The following is a 23,342-nucleotide window of genomic DNA, read 5'->3' as shown; positions in this document are numbered from 1 at the left end:
GTGAAACGAGATCCAGCCTCGAGATCTGATTGCAGTAGGTGGTTCTCTCACAGCGCGGTATTGTACGGAGTGTTTCATTACCAGAGCTGCAGCCAGCCGGGAGCAGCGGGCAAGATTGTACTTCAAATCACTCGGATTATTAAACCCCCCGCAACAATTGAAATATTGAGGGGCCGTTCTCGTTTTGTTTGGAGGAGGTTCCTGCACCCTGCGGGTATGTTTAACTGGAGTAGTAGGGTTTCTATTACGCTGGCATTGCCGTGCGCCTCAGTAGGAGCAGTTTACTATAACTTTGGGCTGGAGGTGGTTCGCTTCTCGCGAGTGAGAGACCAGTGCCGGCTCGTGTAGCCTAACCTAAAGCCCGCTACTAAACCTGAGACAGTTGGACAGCATCTCGGCGCAAAACGGACCTACAATTCTAAACAACCGGTTTCTTTTAGCACTTGACAACATCTGTATATTTTTGATATTGCCAAATATGAGGATTTTTGAAGACATTTAATTACGAGTATATCTTTAGGCTATTTGGGGAATTTATTTCCAAATAGTTTTATTTGTCTTTTTATTATACGCATCTGTTTTATTTTAATCTCTTATGAACTTTGTTTTTCATTTTTTGGAAACATTTTCTAACCCCTGCACTTGTTTTTGGAACACAAGAGCGCTCCTTGACGCAACATGAGGACTGTCGCCTGGCTGTCCGCACGTCATTGTCATTGTAATTTTCATGTGTCATGTCGATTGTCGGATGCCGGAGGACACGGGATGTCGTTTAGCATTTTGACAAACTGAAGGTTATGGGCTGGAACAAAACCAACTGAAGAACGCTATAGTAGCCTGAATCGGGGCAATTATGCTGGAGTCCCATATATTCTAGGGTTTTCATTCGCACACCAACTCATGGGGATTTAAATATATATATATATATATATATGTATATTCTAGCATACCATTTTCTTTTTTTACGTTTTCCTTATTTTTTTACTGGAACAATTTTAGGATGATGTTATATTGCTGCTCGAGCGCCTTGGAACTTTCGTTCACCTGCAGCTTTTTATTCGTGTTTTTACTGTTCCAAATGCCACAGTCCGCCTCGCCTTTAATTACAGGTAAGATACATTGACTTGGCCTATTTAGTTTCAAAACATGTCAAGCAATTGACAAAAACAAGAAAAAAGCCCAAAAGCTAGCCTATAGGCCTAGAGGTAGGCTATTCACTTTTCCCGTTACTTCCCACTCGGCACAGACGTTAGCTCAATGTCTAACGTTAGTTGACAATTCAACCAAATGTAAATCAAAACTAACGTGAAATCAACGTTAAATCAACAACAAATGTCACAATGTCATTGGATTGACGTTAAAAGTTGAGTGAAAAAAACATGTTCTGTCGGGTAACTGGTACCCCCGGGCTCGTTTGAAACCTTATGACAGGAGCATTGGATTACCAGTATAATTTGCCCATCTACTGTTGTTTTGGAAACTCGCGTTGGGTCGTGCTGTCGAGGTCAGTATCCAAGTCACCTGGCGCCTTATCATCGTGCAAACATGATCATTTATTTCAGGGGAAAGAAAAACCTGCGTATCGGTATCAGCTGAGTAGGCTACCATCAAATTCCCATGGCGTGTCGCTACCTGGTATTCAAAATATGCGGTATATCATCTGTCTATTGTTTCCCCTGCAGGACCCGGGTTGAACGCACCGTTTTCGTGGAAGAGGAAAGTTGTCTGGTTGTAGAAAGACAAATGCGCCCTGTCACTGTGCTCGGCTGCAAGAGGTGGATTTAGAGTAAACAACATTTATAGGGCTATTCATCTCTGCTTTATAAAAGAAGAAAAGCCTCATTGGATTGAGGCTAAAGTGTTGGGTTTCCCCACAATCACTTAAAACTGTGCTGGTTTAATTACACGCGAAGGTTGTAGGGTACGCTACTGTCGGGGTAATTGCCCTGCTCCAATTCTCACAGAAACCACTTTGTCACCAAATTTCCCCCCAACACTTTCCCTGGCTGCCATTACCCTGCTCAACTAAAAATGTAATGTCTCATCTAAATTAAGTCACTCTGACAAAAATATTCTGAGGTAAGCTGATCTAATATTTCGTCATTTAGAAAAAGTTATAGGCTATAGCCTATATAATAAAAATAAATTAGAAATATGAACTACTTATTTTAACGTCTACAAAATATACCTCACCGTTATGGCATAGCCGGTGCAATTCCCGGTAGGCCTAAAGAAAAAGCACAATTCGAATATGGCGAGCCTGTCCATGACATATCTTCTCTGGGGCGTCTTGTTTCGCTGTTTTATCACGTCAATGAAGATGAAAAGGCGCGAATTTATTGCCTCTCTCCTCGCGCCCTTCTCAGGTACAGAAGCCAGCTGCGAGAACGAAGGAGAGGTGCTCCACATACCCAACATAACGGACAACCCGTGCATCACCTGCGTCTGTCTGGTGAGAACAAATCCCAATTCTTGCTAAATAACTTTCAAATGGTGTTAGGGCAGGTAATTGTTAGTTGACATTGAGCATCCCTATTTGTTGTTGGCACGTAGGTTCCACGGAGGAGGAACAAAACTCAATTGTTGTGCGTAATTCTTGCCTCTGCGCTTGACTGAATAGCTTTAATATTCATATTGAGGCCTAATTATGTATAGTCTAAAGCCGAGTTGTAGGCCTAAGTGGGCAAATAGGCCTGTACTGTTTTTTCTATTAATCACAAAGAATGATGAATAATGTTTCAATAAGAGCAGTAGTCTAGCTACGTAATTATTTCCCCTCTAAGCCCACACTGGCTTTTAAACAAAATGGCATTGTTTGTTTAAAGACGCCCTTGTCTTTATGCTGACTTTGCCCCGAATGCCTGTTAAATCGAGGCTAACGTTATACATGTGAAAGGAGGCGTCTTTCCTGGAACATTTGCTCTTTGACCTCTGTCTCTCCTTGCTTTGAAGGTCATTGTTTTAGGGGTTGAGAATGCAAGTAAGAGGCTTTTCTGTCACCAGCAGCCAGATTCAATAATGCTCTCCCTCGCCTGTCTTTTTAGTCCCTCTTTAAGTGTCATGTTGTGAGGAAGTTTCTACAAATGTTGTGTTTGACTTGCAGGGTATTTGCCCTATGTGAAACAGAGAAACAGTGTGTGTGTGCGTGCAAGGTTATATATTTATGTGTGCACTGTGCACGCTACTGTGGCCGTGCTGCCTCGGCTGTTTCTAGTGGCTCTGATAGTCTCTTTGCTATGTCTCCCTCTGCTAACCACCTCCTTATCAGGCTTCCATCACTAGGAGCCCTGCTGAATGCTATCAGTCATCAGAGGGCCACGGCTAGCCTTTCATCTTGGCCCGTCCATCATGTCACTGGCCCCAGAGTGCCTCGCAGGGGAGGGAGGCCAGCCTGAAAGACACTTGTGTCGCCATGCTGTCTTTTAGGGGGGTTAGCGGATTTTAAAGGGTGGGGGGGTGAGCTGTCAGGGCTCTAGTGTCACTCACAGGCTCCCAGTTGCAGCGGAGTACTTGTTAATGGCCCTTCACTGGCGGAAACTGAGGCACACAGAGAAGCCATTCTTTTCGCCAGCCATCTCACAAGACGCAGGAATCTGCCTCCCGCTCGCTAAACATTATATACAGACAGCCAGGAGGCAGCTCTCGTTAACCTGCTATCTACTACTCTCCCTCGCTTTTTGCCCCCTCTCCTCTTTCTCAGTAGCAGTGATTGATGAGCTCAGTGGGCTGACCAGTGATCTGCAAACATTTGGGAAGCCAAAGGTCCTTTCCTGTTCCAACCGCTCCACAAACATGGAGATCAATACTCACCGTGTACCTTTACAGTCTTTACCTCTGCCCCTGGCGTTGTCAGTATTGATATCTCTACACTCTTAGAAAAAAGGTGCTATCTAGAACCTTAATGGGTTCTTCAGCTGTCCCCATAGGAGAACCTTTGAATAACCCTTTTTGGTTGCAGGTAGAACCCTTTTTGGTTGCAGGTAGAACCCTTTCTACAGAGGATTCTACATGGAACCCAAAAGGGTTTTTATCGGGAACCAAAAAGGGTTATCCTATGGGGACAGCTGAAGAACCATTTTGGAACCCTTTTTTTCTAAGAGTGTAGTCTAGAAGACACAATCCTCCTTTATTTTCCGCTCTCTTTCTCCATCCCCTTCAGTTCTCCCAGTGGTCTATATAGCAAAGATGGTGTTAGAGAATCGCCAGAGCAGCTTTGCAATTGGACCTTCCAGGATACTTCTAATAGAGGGGTAGAGACAAAAAAAATATCCAGGCTGTATCACAACCGTCCGTGATCGGGAGTCCCGTAGTGCGGCGCACAATTGGCCCAGCATCGTCCGGGGTAGGCTGTCATTTTAAAATAAGAATTTGTTCTTAATTGACTTGCCTTATTTAAATAAAGGTTAAATAACAATAATACAGTACCAGTCAAAAGTTTGGACACACCTGTTAATTGAAATGCATTCCAGGTGACTACCTCATGAAGCTGGTTGAGAGAATGCCAACAGTGTGCAAAGGTGTCATCAAAGCAAAGGGTATCTACTTTGAAGAATCTAAAATATATTTTGATTTGTTTAACACTTTTTTTTGGTTACTACATGATTCCATATGTGTTATTTCATAGTCTTGATGTCTTCACTATTATTCTACAATGTAGAAAATAGTAAAAATAATGAAAAACCCTGGAATGAGTAGGTGTGTCCAAACTTTTAACTGGTACTGTATATATGTTTTATTGTCACACACAAGATAGGGGCAGTGAAATCTGTTGTTTTACAGGGACAGCCATAGTAGTACGGCACAGGAGGTTGGTGGTACCTTAATTGGGGAGGATGGGCTCGTGTTAATGGCTGGAGCTGAATCAGTGGAATGGTATACAAATTCATCAAACACATGGTTTCTGTCCTCCCCTCAGCAGCCTCCACTGTAGTACGGCTCCCCTGGATTAAATAGGGTTAAGTGCCTTGCTCAAGGGCGCATCGGCAGATTTTCACCTTAACGGATCATATATTCTAACTGCTAGGCTACCTGCCAGGACATAAATAAGGATAGGACAACAACCATCTGAATTCAAAGAAAAGTCATGGAGCTAGCCTACCTATCGGAGCCAAAAGTTACATTCAGTTCATTCAGCACCATTCACTTTCTACTACTGGTGCAGGAATAGGCCTACTTCTTGGATAGGCTTGTGACTTCTCAGTGAAATGTATATATTGTTGCCCTTATCTTTTTTCATCCAGTTTTAAGCCACAACTGCTGCTCCTGTGGGGTTGCGACCTGTTTGTTTTGGAGGGAGGTGAAGGGTCACGAGGGCAAGGAGTCCAGGTTTAAATAGGCCTTTGATTTGAGTGCTACTCTGAAGAGCCTTTTAGTGATCTCTCCATCCTTCCATGAAAGACCGACGACACGGCGGCTGGCGAGCCTGTCAGCTTGTTTTGACATGCCCTCTGAGGTCAGAATGAGAGAGAGAGTGATAGTGGAAAAGATTGGGAGAGAGATTAGGAGGGAGGGAGAGAGAAATTATCCGTAGACCATGGTTTGACTGAACACATTTTGATTATCTGAAGTTGGCAAATGGAGACAGTGAAACTGACTGTGCTGTCGCCATCTAGTGATAATCTTTCCACAGCACATGACCATCATGTCAGGGATCAATGCATCTTACATACTCTACATATATCTTTTTAGATGGTCACATTAACCTATCAACATGTTATTACCCCTCAGGTCAAATATTTCTCTAGTTATTACAAGAGACTAGCAGTAGTCCAATAACAATCCCCAGACCACCCGTTGGCCTATTAGAAGCCATAACATACCACCAGTAGACCAGTAAGAAGCTTCAGAAAGTGCACTGTATGTTGAGTGTTTATGAGGCGTGGTGACCTGATTTGACCCCTGACCTTTGCTGAGAGAGGTCAAACCTCTTCACACCACTTAGTGTTAATGGCTGCCAGGTGGAATGGCTCCAAAGCACAGGTGTGGAGAGACATAAAGATTCAAGGACAAATACGTGACCTCTATGACACTACTGGAGATAACTGTGGTCATCAGAAGACACATAATCTCTCTCTCTCTCTCTCTCTCTCTCTCTCTCTCTCTCTCTCTCTCTCTCTCTCTCATATTTATATATATATCTCATTTATATATATATCTGGCATCATATATGAAAATCTCTACGATTTAAGCCAGTGGTTTGGGGAGAGCTTTACAGAGACTATGTATGGATTCCATGTGCCTTCGCCTCTCGCCGGCCTTCTCTCGCCTTCACTGATGGCATCCCCCAAACCAGCGTGGTTAGGGAACCAGTGAAGGCTCTCTGTAAATAAAACCGCCCAGTTTTATTTTAGTTATATGGTCCACGGTCAGGCTTTGAAGTTGACTCATTATACAGTCCAGTTTGGTTGCACTGAGTAAATGGGGACTATATAAAGGGAGTGTATAAAGCTAGTGGCAAAGTGATAATGGGTAAGCGAGTATATAAAGTGGGGTTGTATATAAATTGAGAAGAGAGAAAGAGAACATCTGCATAAAGTACATGTAACCAGAGTTCATTTTAGCCTGTAAAAAGGGAGTGTGTCGACAAAGAATGTGTAGGAGACTTTATAATGTGAATACACTGATGGCAATCAAAAAGCATCTTCTCTTTCTCTCCCTCCATCCCTCCGTCTCTTTCTTTCTCTCTTTCCTCCCCCCTCTCTCTTTCGATCTCTATCTCTCTACCCTCCCTCCCCCCTCCCACCCTCCCCCTCTCCATCAGAAGGGGAAGGCAGACTGTAAACAGGAGAAGTGTCCCCTGGTGTCTGAGGACTGTGCTCTGGTGGTCAAACAGACAGGAGCCTGCTGTGAGAGATGCAAAGGTGAGCAGCACACACACTCTACTACTCTCATCACCATGAAAACATGAGGTCGAAGGTTAGGGGATGCATGTACTGTTCTGTAGTCTCAGCGAGACCAATATACTTGGAACTTTGTCTAGTGGAGTGAGTTAGGTCTATATCTGGATCTCTTTAGTGTTGATGTATAGACCTTGCTGCAGCATTGCAGTGATGTTGTTTGACGGTCATTGATGCTACCTGTAGGAGTGAGGGTGACGTGACCGCTTGAGTCCCACTGTAGAAGACTGTGTCCAGCTGCACTGGTCAACCTACTTATTTAACCACTACTGCCTCCTTGTGGAGGAATGAGGAATAGTTTTTCTTCCCACAGCACAATAGTTACTATACGTGTGTATGTGTACTGTATCAGACCAATTGAAGATTCTGCTTGAGGGTAAATTGCTACATACACAAACACATATAGCTATTATTTTCCAGGCTTCTACTCACATAACCCACAAACATGTGACAGGCATACAGCGGATCGTATTTAAGTCTTCAGACCTATTCTTTCTCACACTGTTTGCCAGCATCTCTCTCTCACACACACACACACACACACACACACACACACACACACACACACACACACACACAGCTGCAGTGGTGGACTTCTCCTCTCTGGGACGGGTTGGGACCCGTTGGCGTTGGGGTTCAGCGTTGGGTTTATGGGGCACAGAAATAAACCTAGTTTACGAGCCACTGCACCTCTCAACCTCCCAGACTAGGACTGCACTCATTCACCTCCCGGTTGGAACACACAGGGGTCGCGTAGTGTTGGGGTCACCTTGGACACGGTCCACAGCATTGACCACCTCATGATCAGGGGCGCGGTCCTTTGTTTGCGGTCAAGATTATACGAGACTAGAGTTAATTCAAATGAAAAGAGGTGGAGCTCGCTTAAGTCGACCATGGAAAGCCCCATGTTGTCATGGTGAACGGTATTAGTGCCTATTGTTCCTCCATTGTGGTTGACTTTGGGTTTTATTCATGACCATGTCTACATTTAGAACAGGAACTTGCTGGTGTCAGCACGAAAACTTCCCACTGTTCAAATACTTAATGCAATGGTTTTATCATAGGAATGGTTTTGCTGTGTTTCCAATACCAGACAACCCTATATCTGTTGAAATTGAAGAGCGTATTCATTTAGTCCCTTATTGACTGTGGGTGGTGTATCTGGAGCGTTGTGATTGCTCATAGTGGATCTCAGGCCCAGGCCCATTTCACATGGTGTTTTTATCATGCCCTTGGAATGGACCTGGACAGTTCACAACAACATGTTCTGGTATCTTGATACATCTATATAATGGATTGGGGTTGTCAGAGTGTGTGCATGCCTGTCTGTCTGTCTGTCTCAAGTGTCTGAATTGCACATATCTGACAGTGTCGAGACTACTAAACCTCACCATCACTATGCCAAATCATGACAATCAAAGAAAGGTCTTCCCAAGCCATAGGGGGCACTATAGCCAGCTGGCTCTGACGGTGGTGGCAGACAGACTCCCTCCAGGCATCGCATACAGTGGATTTATAACCCTGTGTTAAATCTGTCTCAACACTTATGGTCTGGAGAGGCAAACAGCTCTATGTTCACACATGTGGTCCATTTAGTGCTCCCTGTAGACTTTTAGTTTCCACGAACTAGTAAACATTCACATCCAGGTTTGGAGTGCTAACTTTCTCTCTCTCACTCTCCCTCCCTCTCTCTCTCTATTCTTCCCCTTTCACTCTCTAGGTTGTCAGCTGGATGGAGAGTCCTATAATAGTTCTGTCTCCTGGACCAGCTCCCTCAAGCCCTGCATCTCTCGCCGCTGTCAGGTGAGTGTCACACAGAGAAATGAAAGAGAGAAAGGGAGGGTAAAAGACAGAGAGAGAGATGATGATGAGAAAAGTAAGTAGAGGGAATGCAAAGTAAATGACGGAGAGAAGGAAAGAGGGAGAACTAAGAGAGAGGCAGACAGAGAGAGGGAATGATAGAGGGGAGTGAGTGGAAAAGAGGCAAACAGACAGAGGGGGAGTGAGTGAAAGAGAGACGGGTGGAAAGGGAGAGAGAGATTAATGAAGAAAGGGAGAAAGATAAATGAGGATCTAGGGAAAGATAGACATACATTTAGAGTGGGAGGCTGAATGACGCAGACAGAGACACAAGAGTTGGAGAGGGAACGAGAGTTGAGGGAGAGAAAAAGAGACAGTGGACAGATAGCCATGGGGTTGGAGGAAGAAGAGACATAAAGAGAAAGAAAGGCAGATGAAGTTGGGGGGGCTGAGAGAGAGAGAGAGCGAGTGAAGGAGAGGGATAGAAAGATAAAGGAGGATGATATATGTCTCAATATCTTTGGGAGAGGAGCCAGGTGAACTTGGCAGTACAGTCCACCCATCTGGTTCCAAGCCTTCCCAACCCAGTGTCTACCTCACAAGACTAACCCCACACGTCTCCTCAAAACACACTCAAACCACATGTACACCCAACCTCACTTACTGTATACACACCACACACTCACAGGGTCCCACAATACCACTTAAAACACAAAACACATGCACAGATCTGAACACTGTAAGTCAGTGGCTGTCATTGTAAATATATATTAAGAATTTGTTCTTAACTGACTTGCCTAGTTAAATAAAGGTTAAATGTAAAAAATAAAACAAAATAAAATGGCAGTGGACACAGCTGTGTGAGGGAGTGTCAGCTCCAGCATTGGGGAGGTCCAGTCAAACTAAGCTATGTGTTAGTCTGCGTGTTGAAGGGTGGAGTGCGAAAAAAGCTGAGCTCCACACACCACTCATTTACTCCATCCCCAAGATACCCACGCAGAGGGAAAGGGAGGGGTGGTCTAACCAGTATCCAGACCTCACACACAAACAATGTGTTGAGGTCCCTAGTTCTAACACTCCTACTTCTAACAATCCTAGGGTATGTATAATACATGTCACTTCTATTGAACTAAACACATGGCAGACTACTGAGATCTGCCCAACAAGGGAGGTGTGTGCGTGTGTGTTTCTGAGCTTCAGTTGGTGGTTCTCATTGAATATCTTGTTGATTCAGGATATTTTTTCAGGTACATTTACAGGGGGTGATCAGAGGTGTCCCAGTGTGTAGAATAGATGCATGTGTGAGATGCAGAATGGTATGTCCCTATCTAATATCCTGCTTACGTAGTACATGCCTTACATAACTGAAACGGGATTCAAACCGCTAAGCAACCGAGAGACGAATTTGTCTAATACAGGAATGAGAGGTATGCAGCAGAATATTCACTGATGTACGTAGCCTAGGACTGGACATGTATGCTGCTGGGAATATGTTGTAGGAAATTTGCTCTAACAATAATAAATAAATCACTGTTTTAATTGCTTCCTGGTTTTGACAGGAAGGTGTCGTAACTGAAGCGGAAGCACAATGTGTCGTCCACTGCAGGAACCCCAAGATTCACCCCAAGAAGTGCTGTCCAACGTGCCCGAGTGAGTGTGTGCATGTGTGCGTGTGTGTGAAAAAGGAATACATCGATAATAAAGCTAACCTGTGTGTCTCTTCTGTTCCAGGCTGTATCTTGGAGGGCCGTCTGTACAAAGAGAGGGAAGAGTTTCACCCTGAGGGAAAACCCTGTATTAAATGCACCTGCACTGTGAGTATACACTGTATAGACATGCATGTCTCCAGTCCCCACAGTACAGTGACTGGCCCCTCTGTGGTCCAAATTAGTTTGTCTTGGCTCTCAGGGGACTCACAGTGGTCATGCCCCCCCCCCCCCTCCTCCTCCCCTTAGTAAACAAACAGGGGAGGTGAGTGAGTAAACACATTGTGAGGTGAGTCTGTAAACACATTAACGCCTCAGTGGGACTAGTGTACACTGTGTCCTGTACCAGCCGTTAATGAGGGCACACTGCTACAAGGCCAGGGGGAACTGTGACAACCATCTGGCATCTAGAGTAGTTGTGTTTGTGAGCTGTTGAAGGTAGTAATCCGGGTTTCACAGGTGCAGACAAAGGTACAAATGATATTATGTAAGGGAAACGGTCATTAAGTGGAGATAAGTTGAGTAATGCATAAGAGAAGATGAATACAGCATTGTTTTAACGTCTATGTATATGGCTTCCTTATTCTTATTTTATTGTGGTATTTATTTAACTTTAGTTTATTTAGTAAATATTTTCTGAACTCTATTTTCTTAAAACTGCATTGTTTGTTAAGGGCTTGTAAGTAAGCATTTCACTGTAAGGTCTACACCAGTTGTATTCGGCGCATGTGAGAAATAACGATTTGATTTGATATGCTGTGTTCTTTCAGGGAGGGCGGACCCTATGCGTCAGGGATGTGTGTCCTGTCCTCTCATGCCCCGCCCACCTGAGCCACACTCAGCCCGGACAGTGCTGTCCCAAATGCCTCGGTAACACCCCACTCTCATCAAATACCTCATAGGACTCTCTGATAGAAGTCTGGAGAACATATTCATATTTCATGAATTATTATTAAAACATCACACATTATTAAAACATCTTAACAGTCAGAATAATTATCATCAAGCTGATCTCTTGTTTTCTTTCACTCTCTCTCTCCGTCAGGTCAGAGGAAAGTGTTTGACCTGTCGATGGGGAGTTGTCTGTTCCACAGTGAGGTCTATGAGGACGGCACCTCTTTCAAGCACGACAACTGCACCACCTGTACCTGCAAGGTAAGAACTAACCAGGGAACCAGGCCCCAGAACTCTATTCAATTTATGTGCCATATCACCAAGTTACCATCAATAACTGACCCCTTCTCCTTCCCTCGTATCCCTAAACCTTCCCAGAATTCCACTGTGGTGTGTAGGAAGCGCTGCTCTCAGCCGGGCAGTTGCCATGGTGACCAGTGCTGTGAGGCGTGTCTGTCCTTTGTGAAGGTAGCGGAAGTGAAGTACTGCCGGGTTAGGAACAAGATCTACCGGGTGAGACAGTCTGGGACAACAAGTCCTAATGCTGCATCCTTGATATCAACTGGGAAAATAGAACCTTACCATTGCCTCAACATTCAACACTGATACTTATCCACCGCAGTTGTCCTCATTCTGACATTTATATGCATATTTATACAGCCGTTGATAAGTTGATTGATGTTGTGGTTGATTGGGTCCCTCTCTGCTTCTTCCTCTGCTCTAGGAGGGAGACATGTGGTCGTCTGTGAACTGCACCCTGTGTGCCTGTGTCAAGGGGGCCATTGAGTGCCAGCCAAAGCAGTGTGTGCCAATCACCAGCTGCCCCTCGGTGAGTGACAGGCTCAAGGCCCAATCACAAACTGTCTCTCTTTGTATTGCACCTTTTCATTCCAGGAATTTTTCAATGAATTGATGTGAATGACAACATCGATTAGAATAGACTTAAAAAAAAGAATCATGCTCACTCACTTTACCTATCACCTTAAAGCTGGAATCCTTAGCGGTGAAACTGCCACGTCCGTTTGCGATATTACTTCAACAAAGAAGTTACTTCAAACCCAGTTTTTCTCTTCATTGGACCCGTGATAGAACAGCAGAGTATGTCCTGCAAATCCTTTTTACCACGATGCTGATTGCTCCTCTCCTCCGTTTCATCAACTAAATATAAACGAGAACAAATGCGCTGTGGCGGACAGTGTGGCTGTTTCACCATACGCAACTTACATGCACTTATGTTATGAACACTGCCTATATCTATAGGACATAGCCCTGAACATTTTTTCATCTTCAAATAATATTTTTGCAGGAATCTCCTTGCGAATGATTACAGAAAACTTATGTTGTCACTCCAACACAGTCTCAGTGACACTGTCCACTGCTCAATTCCGATGTGAATCCAAAATGTCAGACACTAAAGCAAATATCTATTCTGGGTCCAAATGAACCCTATTCTCTGTTCTCCCTGAATCATCAACATGAGACACTTCACACTTCACCACGTCCCCTTCTATCTGGTCCCCCTCCCGCTGAGACAGACAGAGGCTTTCTACCATCCAGAGTTACTGTGTGTGACTAACCGCCACATGTTCAACCCACATGCGTGACGTGTTGGTGTCACAGTAGGCAGCTGGCTGGAAGCTGATTTAGGGTGGAGCGGTAAGGAGGAGTCAAAAACGATTCAGCTGGGCCAGAACAGTGTGAGTGGGCCAAGGCACGACCCTGGTAACTTACCACAGTAACCATAGCTTCAGCTGTTAAGTTTTTTGGGCTGAGTAACAGTCCCAGTTCCCACGGCGGTCACCTGTCTTGGGGTGATGTAGTAGATTCTTTGCATTCCAGCGACCAAATGATCAGTTACTTATTCATACTGTCAGTGACCAGCTTTCACACGGTTACAATGGTTACCTAGCCTTGACCTGTTATGGTCACATAGCGGTTGCTTGTTGCACGGTAATGTAGTGGTCATCTGTTCTTTCATACGTTCATATAGTCGAAATTAAAGACTCTTTGTCATTCTTTTTTAAGCTAGCACCCCACCATCACATATACACCACGCCCGTATGGTTATGGAGCAGATAATGGTCACATAGTAGTATAATGAACTGTCATACGGTCATTAGTCAGACAGTACAATTACAGTCACATATGGCTGCCTTAGTCATGGATTCCTAGTGGTCACACAGCGTTCACCTGTTATACAGTCATGTAGTATATCCCCTAACGGCCATCTGTGTTTGTGTCTTGGTCACTGAGTCATGGTCATCTGTCGTAATAGTCACATAACAGCCAACTGAGACACGGTCACCTAGCGGTCAATTGCAATATAGATCTGGTCACATAGCGGTCACCTGTCATACAGTATCACAACATCCACTCATCATACCTTCCTGGTGGTCATGTAGCGTTCACCTGTCACGCGGTCACAGTGCGGTCACCCATGTGTCTGCCCCTCCGTCCCATAGGAGACACTCCAGTCAGGTCTTTGTCTGGGTGATGTTTGAGTGACAGTAAAGAAGAGCTTCCCTATATTTAGATCCTGAAAGCCAATCTCTCCATCTCTCAAAGAGCTTCAAAGAGGGAGAGCCCTTTGTGCACTGTGATGGGGTTTAGGTGGGACCAGGGTGTGTGTGTGTGGGGGGGGGGTGTAAGGGATGAGGACAGCCCTGGGGCAAAGGTAAGTGGAGGTTGAAGGGGATAGAGTTCTCAAATGTGCACCTCTGATGGAGGTTGAAACGTACCCCCCACCATCTCTCTAGCAAACACACACATACACCAGGCAGAGAGTATCAATTGTCTGTATCAATGTCTCACTGTCTGGCTGTCCATGTTTGACTGGTTGTATCTGTCTGTGTCTATGTGTGTGGGTATTAATGTGTAATGTGTCCAACTGTCCAGTTGACTGTCTGTCTCTTGCACTCTGACTGGCTGCCTGCTGATCTCTCTCTATGTCTGTGTAACGGTCTGTCTGTCTCTTCTAGAATAAGATCCTGAACAGGACAGGCTGCTGCCCGGTTTGCACTGAAAGTGAGTAAGTTACTCTCCTCTGCTGGGTCCTCACACACCTTTGTGGGTTGCATTTTCCAGTTTTGTGGCGGTTGTTTCTTTCTTGGTCTTCTCTCAAATAGACATTTAGTCATGTTGTATTAAGCACAGATTTCTCATGCAAAATACAAGAAAACAAGTTGGATCAAATTGATGCCCATAATTAAACACACTCGCCTCTCTCTCTCCCTCCAATCACTTCTTCCAGAGCCAGGCGTGTGCACTGTATTCGGCGACCCCCACTACAACACCTTTGACGGGCGCACATTTAACTTCCAAGGAACCTGCCAGTATGTTCTAACTCGAGACTGTGGTGGCGCCCCCTCTGGCGGGGGTGGAAACAGCGCCGGCTCTGACTCTGGCTTCACGGTTGTGGTGAGGAACGATGCGAGGCGAACCCGCTCCTACTCCTGGACCCAGTCAGTGGAGCTGAGGATAGGAGGGCTGAGTCTCAGCCTGCACCAGCACCTAACGGTGAGGCGGAACGGCACACGCATCGCCCTGCCCTACCATGGCCCTGGGGTCCACATCGACCTGGATGGATACCTGCTCAAACTCACCACCATTGCAGGTTAGACAGGCTTCATGTTAACTTCATTGGAACCTAAAGGACACTGCTAAAGTGCATTTTAGCTCCTTTTTGAAGCATAACTCTCTTGTCTCTTTCTTTCTCCCTCCTTCCCCTCCCTCAGGTCTGGAGATCACATGGGACGGGGACAGCTTCGTGGAGGTGGTGGCTGCTCCTCACCTGCGCGGTCGTCTCTGCGGCCTCTGTGGGAACTACAATGGACACAAGCGGGATGACACCATGGGCAGCGACGGCCTCTTCAAGTTCGTGGTGGATGAGTTTGCAGAGTCGTGGCGCATGGAGGGGAACGAGGTTTGTGCCCAGCCCGTCAGGAGGCCCACCTCGTACCTCTGTCCCGGCAGTGTAAAGGTCAGGTTCCGCGCTCACAGGGAGTGTCAGAAGCTCAAGTCCTGGGAGTTCCAGAAGTGTCACCGGGTGGTGGACTTTGCCTCCTTCTTTAGGTCAGTGGTTCTTGGAGTGTCTCAGGAATGTTGGGGAGCTTAATTTGTAATGAGATTTGTCCTAGAATCTGCAACATTTCCAATGCTCTTGTGACATTTTGTTCATATAGCAAACGTGATATTTGATTGTCTCCAATGTGCATAAAATGTCCAATGTTGTGTTGAATATGGAACCCTCTTAGTATGGAGATACATTTAATCCAGTTCATTCAATTTATTTCCACATTTATTTGTCTTATCTCTCTCTCTTTCTCCCTCTGTCTCTCAAGGTCCTGTGTAACAGACATGTGTGAGTGTCCGGTGCATAAGAACTGTTACTGTGAGTCCTTCATCGCCTACAGTCGGGCCTGTGAGAGGGAGGGAGCCCCCGTCTACTGGAAGCCAGAGGCTGCCTGCATGGGTGAGTGACAGCACACACAGCCTATCACTAAACGTCATGGAACAGGGGACTCCCCCCACATTCAATTTGCTCAACAGAATTGATCGACGTATCTCTGAAATCCATTCATGTTAGGCGATCTGCAGTTATGTCTAACCAACTCCCATCTTCTCAGCGACCCAGTGTAAACACGGAGCGGTGTACGACACCTGTGGCCCGGGCTGCACCAAGACCTGTGACAACTGGAATGAGATCGGGCCCTGCCACAAGTCCTGCGTGGCCGGCTGCCACTGCCCAGCCAACCTGGTGCTGTTCCAGGGCCGCTGCATCAAGCCCACAGCCTGCCCCGGCCGGTGACCCTAGTTCCCCAGGGGAAGGGGGCTGAGAGAGGGCCAAACAACCAACACTGCCTAGCACTCAGGGTCCATACCTGGGGGAGTGAGGAGTGGGGGGGACATGGGGGTGAGTGTGGGGTGATTAATGGATTTGCAGACAGGCAACGATGGACTGAAGGGATTCTCAGAAGACAGGTGGGTCAGGTAGAGGCCTCATCCACTCTGAGGGAGATAGATACCGGCCATCACAAACTGGGGTTTGGAACTCCACTGTCGGCTGCTCTTACTCGTCCAGCACTACCTTGTGTTTCCACAGGATGGCGCCCATGTTGTCATTCAAATGGGATAGGAATCTGGAGGGAAACATCACCCTTGTAGTTAAAAGAGGAAGAGAACCTTTGGGAAAGCCTTTGTGGCTATGCTTCTTTAGTTACTGGACACTCAAGGGACATTCATCCAGACTGTCATGGACCTTCAGGAAAAGGGTGGGGCTGGCTCTGTGTTGAGCCAATATGGCCTCAGTGTTTCACTCTGTTGCAGCACACAGACATTCAAAATCAGGAAACCAACCAATGCATCTTGAACAAGCATGTTCACCCTGCCAGCATAAGGGATAAACTCTACGATGAACATATTGAACAACCCCCAGGTCTCACTTGCATAAGATTATTTTATACCCTAAACTAACAAGATTTGTATAAAAAGAGATAGCTTTTTGTATTATTATTATTGTTATTTGTTTGTTGTTGATATTGTTAATTTATATAGCGATCAATTGATATGTTGTAGCAAGAGCCAGAATCAAAAATTTTATTTTGTTATAAATGATTTAAAGGGAAAAAAGCTATTTATGCGTTTGTGTAATTGTGTCTTGTGTGAAGAGAAATACCCAAATGTGACTCGGTTGTTGCATCATCGCAGGGAAGAAACGTACTGTATTTTTAAATGCTCAGTGTACAGGTTGTTGTGTGTTGATTCTCAAACTGAAGGTGTTCCTCAAGACGTACATTTCACTTGACCTTGTAAGTTATTATTTAAGACCAGCAATATATAATTTCCATGAAACTCATCGCTGACTGTTTTCTTTCTTTATTTTGGTTGACTGATAAAAAGTTAATTCCAATTTAAATACATGTGCACACGTTAATAAACCTCAAAGCACATAAAACTAGAGATAGAAGCAAGAAGTCAACCACTTTGATAAATGTGGCAAGAGAGGTTGTACTGGGACAGTATGGGTCAGAAATAACACTGGATGCCAGAGAGACACAAATTGGAAATATCATTAGCCATTCAAGTTCATGGATCCAAATGGCTGTGAAAACAAAACATTATATTACATTTGTATACCCATGTCCCAGCACACAACAGCACCAGTTAAATACCATTTAAGCACCTTATGAACACACATCCCACTGGGCACAAACTGGTTGAATCAACGTTGTTTCAACGTAAATTTGTCAATGTATTGTAACATGGAATCTATGTGGAAAATATATTGGATTTGAAAAAACTATTGTTTTGAGGGTGAAATTTCAACCACAGGATTATGTCATCGTTGTAACCACTTTTCAACAAAGACAACCCTTGTGTAAAATATGTTGAATTTGTACCTTTGAAACAACGTCAGATCTTCAACGACATATCCACTATCAGAAGAAAAAAACAATAGGCTCAGCAGCACCTTCTGTTGGAGAGTTGATCTATATACAGCTATTCATTTGGTCTCCCATCCAGGGTTTTAACCAAGCCCATTCCTGCTAAGCTTTGATATTTGTCACCAAACATCAAAATTTGAAGGAGAGTATCTTCTGATTGGATAGTTTCATCTGTGCCACTGACTTAGTCTGGCTTTAATTCCAGTTTGTCTACAAATGAATAATTGATATGTTGAATTCATGTCTCCATCTCAACCAAAAATCTAAGTTAAAGAATAGGACTAAATCACATCTAACTTTAAATGCACTTAAACTTTGATGTAGTCATATTCTTTCATTTTGATTCTTGGTTGACATAAATTCATGTAGACAAACTGGAATTAAAGCCAGACTAAGTCAGTGGCAAAAATGACACGTCTCCTTCAAATGTTGATATTTGGTTGTGTTGACAACCAAACACAATTCAATATCACTTTTGCAATACAGTAAATAGCCTATTAACTTGAGACAAATTATATGTTGGATTCACGTCTCCAACTGAACCAAAAATAAAAGTTAAAGAATAGGATTAAGCCAGTGGCTCAGATGAAACCATCCAATCATTAGACACATCTCCTTTAAAATGTTGATATTTGGTTGACTTTTGGAATACAGTAAATAGCATAAAGTTAAGGCTATTTTACAAACTAATGTAAAGGTATTTATTCAACCTTAAAATGAGTAACACACATCCATGGCCAAATTTTGAGGTTAGCCTACAGTAACTATAAATGTCTTCTGTAATAATAGAAAGCGTGCATGTTCCAAAATAGCATGCAAACACTGCAGGTTTGTGGTGATCTTCACAATTGCTATAATAATCTGCGCAGATTCTAGCGCGCTATTGGTCACTGTCACAACAGTTGCTAAATTAAACGATGTGATCCAATGCGACTGCTATCAATCCAAATCTGTTGAATCTATGGAACTAATGAAAAAACAAGTGGTCAATGTATAGCAGCTGTTACATTTTATGAGTAACTCAGTCTCATGAAAATAGACTTATATCTAAGTAAAAATAGATGTTCAGTGTCTGTATTCTAAAAAGTACTTGTTTTGCTTCTTTGGTACTTCTAAAAATGTCTACACTGGTCTGAAACTAGCCCAGTGATATATGGTTGGGAACTTTGGACAGTGATATATGGTTGGGCCAGTAACCAGGTTTCCATCCAACCTTTTTATGCGAGTAAAGTACATGTCAGATTTTTTTTTTTTAAATGCCACGACAGGCTTGATGGAAACAGCACATTTGTAGGTAAACTTTCCAAATGAAATACGCTAGACAAAGTGGGATCTTTTTGTGTCTGTAAAATGAATTATGCGAGAAATCGCGGTGGAAACGCATTTATGTGCAAATATTGATGTAGAAGTACATTTAGAGTCATGTGATATTGTGTGGTCCTCCCACTACGACTCAGGAAAGCTTGCAGTTTATTAGGCTATATGAAATAAATGATGCTAAACTTCACAGGGTGGTGAAAGTGCACGGTGATGAGCTTGATGCTTCTTTCCAATAAATATCGAGGGTCTTATTCTGGTGACATGATGATCGATCCTAGGCTGCCGTTTGACAAATACAAATAATCACGCTCTTATCCGTAATAATCTCATCATGTAGACTAGCCTACCTGCAAACTGTTGGCTAGAGCGCACGTGCAAAGACCAGAGATTCGCAATATAACGCAACATTTCTTCTTAAAAAAACAGCAAATGCGACGGAAACCCATTTAACTTGTATTTAATGGTAATTAAATCGCTAAAGTTGTTTTTACGTGCACCACGTCATTACGCACAGACTGTTATCCGCAACAAGTCAATGTGATGGAAACATCTTTGGTGGGAATGTGCACATATTGTTTTAATGCGGATTTTTAGAATATTCGCATGAAAATCTGTCACCAATTGGATGGAAACCTAGCTATTGAGTGAGACAGAATCAGAAAGTCAAATGATTGATGTGGAAATAGTAGAATATTAGCTATAAAGGGTATGGTGAACTCTAAGTACTGGGTGTTAGTTGCATTTAAAGGTTAGGTCAGAAAGGTGCTGTTAAAAGCAATGCAAAATATTTTCGGTGGAAACTGCTGAAAGTGTTGATATTACAATTAAACTAAAGTGCTTTGACATGTAAAGGATTGACCCAGGCTCATTTACATGTTACTGATATTTACCTGTTCACCAGAACAGAAACTGAAACTTTAGAAACTGATTTTACATAAAAAATATGAGCATGTCCTTTTGTATCATCTGTAGCTTAGTTCGATGTGAGCTGTATCCTGGCCTCTTGAAAGACTGATTTTGAAAGTGTCATGATACTGATAAAAACATGGAATGGGTGAAATGCTTTCAGTGCTTTCTTTTGATTTCCAGATAAATAGGGAAGATGGGGGTGATATAGTCCAAATAAGCCCCTCCCCTTGTGATGAAACAAGAAAACAACAAAGACTTGTGATACAAGTTGATACAACTAGGAGCTCTAACTACAGAAAATATGTACATGCATTCTAATATATATTCTTTAGCATGTTTTCATATGTAAAAGGATTTAAAAAATACAAAACAAAATATACAGCTAATCAAAAATACACTATTAAATCTCCAGGTTGGCCGGCTTCACAGAGACATTAAAAAATACAATAAAATCAGACTTTACAGTTGGGTCGGTTACCACAGCAACGAAACAACGGAACCAGGCAAAGAGAAGAAAGAGGAGAGCAAGATGGTATAATAATGAGAGGTAGAAAGAGAGGGCAGGAGAGAGACTGGGGGCAGTTCAGTCATCATCACTGTCGCTGCCTGACTCGCTCAACTGGAGGTCATTCCCTGTGGACACACCAACACACACATTACTACATTGCAACCACCACCTACAGACTTCTATCAAGAGATAAATGATTAGTAGTAATCTCAACGTAGAGTGCTACACTGGCCCTACCATCCCTGGTACTCACTGAGCGTGTTCATCAGCTGGTTGCTGCCCTGTTGCCTGTCTGCTCCTCCATTGACCATGGGGTTGGGGGAGGGCTGGATGTGGGGGAGAGGGAGTTGGACAGGTTGAGGATGAGGGGCGTCATGCTCCCTATCACTGCTGGAGCTGTCGTCCCCACTACCAGAGCCACTGGCAGAGTCAGATGAGCTGCTGCCGCTACTGCTACTCATTTGTTCAATAACATCCACCTCCGCTCGCAGCTCTGTGCCAGGCCAGGATGGGGCGACAGAGGCAACAGAGTCAGTACACAGACAAAGTCAATAGAGAAACAAGAATGATCACTTAGTAAAAGTGGTGGCAACACATGAAGAGGCTCACCTCTCTTGATGTCATCTAGCTGGGGCTCAGGGGAGGGGTTGTCCTTGGAAGGGGAGGGGGAGGTCTTGGCCCCTGCACCAGGCTTAGTGGGGGCACGGAACTGTGCTTGAGGCTGGGTGGCAGTGGCACGCACCGACTGTTGCTCAATCCTGGCCTGGATCTTACTGCTGCCCTCCGCTCTGAAAAACAAAGTCAACAGCTGCACATCTACTGTCACAAATGATCTGCAAAACACATTTCTCCTAAAGGTTAATTGTTACTATGCATTTTTGAGACAGTGTTTTGGTTAACCCCTCACCTGGTTTTCTTGACCTGGATACTGCTGCTCAACTTCTCCAGCATGTACTCCCCAGTGTCATGATTGATGATAAGAACACAGTCTTTCTGATATGGCCGCTTATTCCCTTTGAATACTGTCATGGGTGGTGTAGAGCCCTACGAACAACACAATAACAAGTATCATGACCAAGTACACAGTTTGCTTTCATCTTTCTGAAGTGGAGTTATCAGAAATAACTTTTGTCATTGTACAGCACAGGCAAAAGACCACAGTTGAGTAACAATGACTAAAAAACACCCACTCTTACTGGAATGTGAGGTAATGTGATGGTGACTTCCTCTCCTTTACCGACTTGCAACTCTCCCTCACAGCTTGTGTCAATTGAAGCTGGTTTGAAATCATCTACAAGTGTGAAAGAGTGAGAAAGGCAATTATGTCAGAAATACTACTTACCTGTCCAAAATTGTAATCAGTAACCTAACTTTTGGATTACGCAAACTCAGTAACGTAATCTGATTACTTTCCCCTTAAGAGGCATTAGAAGAAGTAAAAAAGGACCCATCAAACGCATTTGGTGTGTCATCATAGTGATCTGGAACAACCTTAAAACTTCTTCAGGATTGGTGGGTCCCCTGCGGGACGGTTGAGCTAACGTAGGCTAATGTGATTAGCATGAGGTTGTAAGTAACAAAAACATTTTCCAGGACATAGACATATCTGATATTGGCAGAAAGCTAAAATGATTGTTAATCTAACCGCACTGTCCAATTTACAGTAGCTATTACAGTGAAATAATACCATACTATTGTTTGAGGAGAGTGCACAATTTTGAACATGAAAAGTTACTAATAAACAAATTAGGCACATTTGGGCAATCTTGAACATTTTTAAACAGAAATGCAATGGTTCATTGGATCAGTCTAAAACGTTGCACATACACTGCTGCCATCTCGTGGCCAATATATAAATTGCACCTGGGCTGGAATAATACATTATGGCCTTTCTCTTGCATTTCAAAGATGATGGTACAAAAAAACAAAAAAAACCTGGGGGGTTTTCTTTATATTATCTTTTACCAGATCTAATGTGTTATATTGTCCTACATTCCTTTACATTCACATTTCCACAAACTTCAAAGTGTTTCCTTTCAAATGGTACAAAGAATATGCATATCCTTGCTTCAGGGCCTGAGCTACAGGCAGTTAGATTTCGGTATGTCAAAAGAAAAAGGGCCCAATCCATTAAGAGGTTTTTAATTTGCGCCTTTTTTCAGTACTGAATTGAATGTCATTGAGAAAACAGAAAGGTATTAATGTATTTTTTTGCAAACATCCTTTCTGAATTTAAAAGTAATGACCTAGCTAATGTACGCTACCTACGTTTTCAAAAGTATTTGTAATCTGATTACAATATTTTTTCTGGTAATGTACTATCGTACCGGATTAACGTTACCGTTAGTTTTTTGTGCTAGCTAACTAACAATAACTAGCTACATTGTTAGATAACGTTAGCTAGCTGACGAAGATAGTTAGCTAACGTTATCTAACTTACCAACTTGTCAAAAGGAGTGACTAAAGTTGGGTATAGTAAAATAAACGTAACATATTTACAAATTTATATTTAATCAATAAAAATAGACTACTAACATCTGATGGTGTGAAATGATGATTTTGGCCTCTTCTCAAAGCTCTCTCCGAGCTTCAAAACATGTTCTTCTTTGTCCAAGAGCGGATTTGTACTCCCATTCATGACTATGTTAGAAGTTTAATATTCACATTTATTTAAATTATGCTGCGTTATAAAATTGAATGATAATAACGTAGTATATAAGATACTTCAGCTAGCTATGCAGCTAGCTAAGCTATTTTGAAAAGCAATCCCTACGTCACATGACCACTCCTTTTCCTGTTTGTTCCAGTGCTGAAATGTCACCGATAGGATCTGAGCACCCTAATTGGGTTGACCCCAAAATAAACA

General features: G+C 43.5%; 2 protein-coding genes across 3 annotated transcripts; one reads left to right on the top strand and one right to left on the bottom strand.

The window, feature by feature from the left end:
* The first annotated feature begins 231 nt into the window (after positions 1–231).
* LOC120035693 (BMP-binding endothelial regulator protein-like) lies at positions 232–17,150 on the top strand. Its single transcript, XM_038982255.1, has 15 exons — positions 232–1,109; positions 2,367–2,452; positions 6,761–6,860; positions 8,617–8,699; positions 10,256–10,346; positions 10,428–10,510; positions 11,173–11,272; positions 11,448–11,557; positions 11,675–11,809; positions 12,021–12,125; positions 14,275–14,320; positions 14,547–14,909; positions 15,031–15,367; positions 15,637–15,767; positions 15,922–17,150. The coding sequence occupies exons 1-15, from the start codon at positions 1,001–1,003 to the stop codon at positions 16,101–16,103; spliced, it is 2,061 nt and encodes a 686-aa protein (XP_038838183.1). The 5' UTR covers positions 232–1,000; the 3' UTR covers positions 16,104–17,150.
* Positions 17,151–19,332: 2,182 nt separating this feature from the next.
* On the bottom strand, positions 19,333–23,263 carry LOC120035694 (ELL-associated factor 1-like). Of its 2 annotated transcripts, none has more exons than XM_038982256.1 (6): positions 23,012–23,263; positions 21,667–21,767; positions 21,384–21,520; positions 21,086–21,264; positions 20,730–20,969; positions 19,333–20,601 (listed from the first exon to the last, which is right to left on the bottom strand). In XM_038982256.1, the coding sequence occupies exons 1-6, from the start codon at positions 23,112–23,114 to the stop codon at positions 20,552–20,554; spliced, it is 810 nt and encodes a 269-aa protein (XP_038838184.1). In that variant the 5' UTR covers positions 23,115–23,263; the 3' UTR covers positions 19,333–20,551. The 2 variants fall into 2 exon arrangements, with proteins under 2 accessions (XP_038838184.1, XP_038838185.1); XM_038982257.1 differs by having other exon boundaries at positions 21,673–21,767.
* Positions 23,264–23,342: the final 79 nt, after the last annotated feature.

This window comes from Salvelinus namaycush, unplaced genomic scaffold (genome assembly GCF_016432855.1).
Source record: "Salvelinus namaycush isolate Seneca unplaced genomic scaffold, SaNama_1.0 Scaffold1096, whole genome shotgun sequence".
Taxonomy (NCBI): domain Eukaryota; kingdom Metazoa; phylum Chordata; class Actinopteri; order Salmoniformes; family Salmonidae; genus Salvelinus; species Salvelinus namaycush.
This window is presented reverse-complemented; position numbering and strand designations above follow the sequence as displayed.

Excerpts from the sequence above, each read along its gene's own strand:
- LOC120035694 (XM_038982256.1), bottom strand. The coding sequence starts at position 23,114 with ATGAATGGGAGTACAAATCCGCTCTTGGACAAAGAAGAACATGTTTTG. Across the intron at positions 21,521-21,666 it reads TACCTCACATTCCAGTAAGA|GGCTCTACACCACCCATGAC; the intron begins GTGGGTGTTTTT and ends TGTTGTTCGTAG. Across the intron at positions 20,970-21,085 it reads GCTAGATGACATCAAGAGAG|AGCTGCGAGCGGAGGTGGAT; the intron begins GTGAGCCTCTTC and ends GGCCTGGCACAG.
- LOC120035693 (XM_038982255.1), top strand. The coding sequence starts at position 1,001 with ATGATGTTATATTGCTGCTCGAGCGCCTTGGAACTTTCGTTCACCTGC. Across the intron at positions 8,700-10,255 it reads GCATCTCTCGCCGCTGTCAG|GAAGGTGTCGTAACTGAAGC; the intron begins GTGAGTGTCACA and ends TGGTTTTGACAG. Across the intron at positions 12,126-14,274 it reads CAATCACCAGCTGCCCCTCG|AATAAGATCCTGAACAGGAC; the intron begins GTGAGTGACAGG and ends TGTCTCTTCTAG.